Below are 2,886 nucleotides of genomic sequence, written 5' to 3'. Positions count from 1 at the left end.
TAAAATTACCAGATATATTATGAGTAGCGATAAAATATTTATTGCTTGTTTGCAAAATTTATTCTTTTTTTAAGTTTCTTACGGTGGCAATTACTTACCACCCATTCAGTACGCTTTGTAAATACAGTTTATCATTCCGCAACAATTGCGATCCTGGGAACATATTGACTGTTAAGCGCGGCTGCAAACGCTTATCATCCTCCGTCATACCCGGTACAGATGGCATCATCGAACCCCCACCAACGCCAACACCACTACCACTGCCACCAGTTTTATTGGAGTGTAGAGCTGCATAACGATAACGTTCCAATGACAGTTCCATAGGCACAGCACCAGTAGGCTCAACCTCCTCTGCGAATACTTGACTATCGATTAACAGCAAACGTACGTGACACATCACACCCGATAGGTGTTGACAAACGCGTGCACGTTCCTCCTCAGTCCAATGTGCGGTGGGTTGTGTGACGCCAGCTTGATTCTTAGCCCAGGCGAGCACGCAACGCCAGACGTCCTCCTCTTCGAGACAAAACTAATTGAATAAAGAAATATATTAAAATTACTAGAATAATTAGTAATGTGATAGGCTTACTTACGTAATCAGAGGATATCAACTTCACCAATGCGTCCTTGGTCAAATTCAGAAAAGCATTGGTTTTGGCACACTCACTGGCATTCTCACCAATGTAAATTATGCAGCGTTCCATAAACGAAGCAGCGCATTTGGCACCTGCGAAAAATTTTAACATTTACGAGTTAGCACAAAAGCGTCATTTTACAAAGAATTTAGCACTTAATGTGGGTCGTTATAAAGGCGTACCGGGTGTAATTTAATAGTTTCACAGCCATCCCTGCGTTCTCCTTTTTTTATTACTAATTAATCACACTTGCTTATCAGCTCTTTTTTTGCATATTTCACATTTATTTCTCCTTTTCATTGAAATCAGACCAAACCCAAAAATTCAAATACAATTTTTTCATTATGAGCTAACTTAATTTTTAGTTGAGTAAAAATACATGCTTTCATTTTCCCCTTGATGGTGCAACCTGAGTTGTTGGAGCATTACAAAAATTACACATTTTGCATACAGTTTAAAGTTATTGTAATTATGAATTTATTTTATTTTATTTATTTAATGCATAGTTTTAAGTCAAGTCAACGTCGTTTACGTTTAGAAATGCTACCTTCATCGATATCGCGCCCATCCATTGGCAGTCGCACATAACCTCACTTTTGTGTCGCGCTTTCCTGCTACGCCTATTTAATCCTTTGATGGGCTCACATTCTGTATCAGTGTTATGTTATCACCCTTCAACATGATGCGCCCAAGATTCTTCCGTGTACGAGTCTTCACCCAGACTTCCTCGGCGTCGTCCAGCACCAGATTCATGTATTCATCGAAGCCAACAATGTGCCCTTCGATGCGAAGCGAAACATTTTCATACAGCCACACTTGTACGCGTGAACGATTTTGCAGGTAACGAAAAATCAGATTGATGGGCTGCACCATCACCTTTTGCACTTTCGTATTGCCTTTAAAAGCCATTTTTGAGATGTTTTTTATGCACTTTATTCAAATGTTTATAACAAAATTATTAAACTTTTTAACTAAAACGTTTGCCGGCGTCGCTTGCTTGCAGGTTTTTTGACAGCACGACGCACAAATGTCAAAACGGAGGGACAAAGTGTTGTGGCAATTTTGTAAAGAGCAAAATGGAATACACAGGGTTGCTTCAATTTTAGTATACCCCAACTTTGGCAAATAATTTATAAAAAAAAAAAGTTATTTATGGACACTGTATATAAGAATATAAGGACTAAGATTCGTAGAATGTTATATCACTAGAAAATAACAGAATTTAGTTGGGATATATAAATAAATGTAAGACAGCATTATTGGGTTTCAGGTGTACCCTGTCCTGGCATTTGAGCGACAGCTCGCACCACAAATGCTGACCAAACAACGGCTATTTTCACGCCAGATGGCGCGAAAAGATGGGAAAATCAGAGAACTTAGAGAAAGTGCAAATTGAAAGTGGAAACTATTCGTAGCCGAAAAATTAAAACCGTTGAAAAAGTTAAGTAGTCTAATTTTTCAACGCAGTTAAATTTTCGGCAACGAATAGTTTCCAATTTCAATTTGCACCATCTCTATATATCTAAGTTCTCTGCTTTTGCTACTTTTCGCGCCATTTGGCGAGAAAATAGCAGTTGTTTGGCCAGTATTTGTGGTGCGAGCCATCGCTCAAATGCGAGAACAGGGTACACCTGAAACCAGAAAATGTTAATGAACCTCCACTACTTCAGCAAAAGTTTAACAAACACTGGTGGCTGAAAGCTGTTCCGTCATGCGCCTAAATTCATGCCCACGAAACAAATTAATTTTGTGCTTACTGGGGATTTATAAAGCGAACATAAATTAAGAGAAAATATAGGGGGATCAAAGAAGACCAACAAAAACCCCAATGCCATACTGATGAAAATTTTCTAAACATGCAAAAATAGGAAGCCTGCAATTTATATACATACATATACACATATAATTCTTATGCTTTTTCAATTCACTCACCTTATAACTTTCACAAATTAGATGAAGATTGCACAACTACACGTCAACTTAATAAAAAAAAAAACACTTGTTCGGGCCGGCCCGAGCCACTCGCGCACCCCATCGAAACTACATATGTATATCGCCACGAAAACTAAAAAAATTTAATTTAATAATCTATTTATGTAATTTGCTAAGTAAAACACTTAGTTTTCTTAATATTACAGAAAACTACCACTTTTCATTATATTAATCGCAAACATAAGCATTTTTAGAACCTTAACCAGAGAACCTTAACACACACTCGACGGAAACAATCGCGGTACTGTTGAAATGGCGT

At 37.8% G+C, this 2,886-nt stretch overlaps 2 protein-coding genes across 2 annotated transcripts; both read right to left on the bottom strand.

Annotated features, from left to right (window-relative positions):
* Positions 1 to 52: 52 nt before the first annotated feature.
* On the bottom strand, positions 53 to 904 carry LOC118739963. The gene is made up of 3 exons (XM_036471466.1): positions 818 to 904; positions 594 to 727; positions 53 to 529 (listed from the first exon to the last, which is right to left on the bottom strand). Exons 2-3 carry the CDS (start codon positions 702 to 704, stop codon positions 95 to 97), a joined length of 546 nt encoding a protein of 181 aa, XP_036327359.1. The 5' UTR covers positions 705 to 727; positions 818 to 904; the 3' UTR covers positions 53 to 94.
* LOC118739964 (probable small nuclear ribonucleoprotein E) lies at positions 897 to 1,672 on the bottom strand. The gene has a single exon (XM_036471467.1). It carries the CDS (start codon positions 1,542 to 1,544, stop codon positions 1,260 to 1,262), a length of 285 nt encoding a protein of 94 aa, XP_036327360.1. The 5' UTR covers positions 1,545 to 1,672; the 3' UTR covers positions 897 to 1,259.
* Between the last annotated feature and the right edge of the window lie 1,214 nt (positions 1,673 to 2,886).

The sequence above is a fragment of the Rhagoletis pomonella genome, unplaced genomic scaffold, assembly GCF_013731165.1.
Source record: "Rhagoletis pomonella isolate Grant_MI unplaced genomic scaffold, Rhpom_1.0 Rhpom_scaffold_00005, whole genome shotgun sequence".
Taxonomy (NCBI): domain Eukaryota; kingdom Metazoa; phylum Arthropoda; class Insecta; order Diptera; family Tephritidae; genus Rhagoletis; species Rhagoletis pomonella.
Note: the sequence above shows the minus strand (reverse complement) of the source record. Positions and strands in the feature narration are given on the sequence as shown.

Excerpts from the sequence above, each read along its gene's own strand:
- LOC118739963 (XM_036471466.1), bottom strand. The coding sequence starts at position 704 with ATGGAACGCTGCATAATTTACATTGGTGAGAATGCCAGTGAGTGTGCC. Across the intron at positions 530-593 it reads AGTTGATATCCTCTGATTAC|TTTTGTCTCGAAGAGGAGGA; the intron begins GTAAGTAAGCCT and ends TTATTCAATTAG.
- LOC118739964 (XM_036471467.1), bottom strand. The coding sequence starts at position 1,544 with ATGGCTTTTAAAGGCAATACGAAAGTGCAAAAGGTGATGGTGCAGCCC.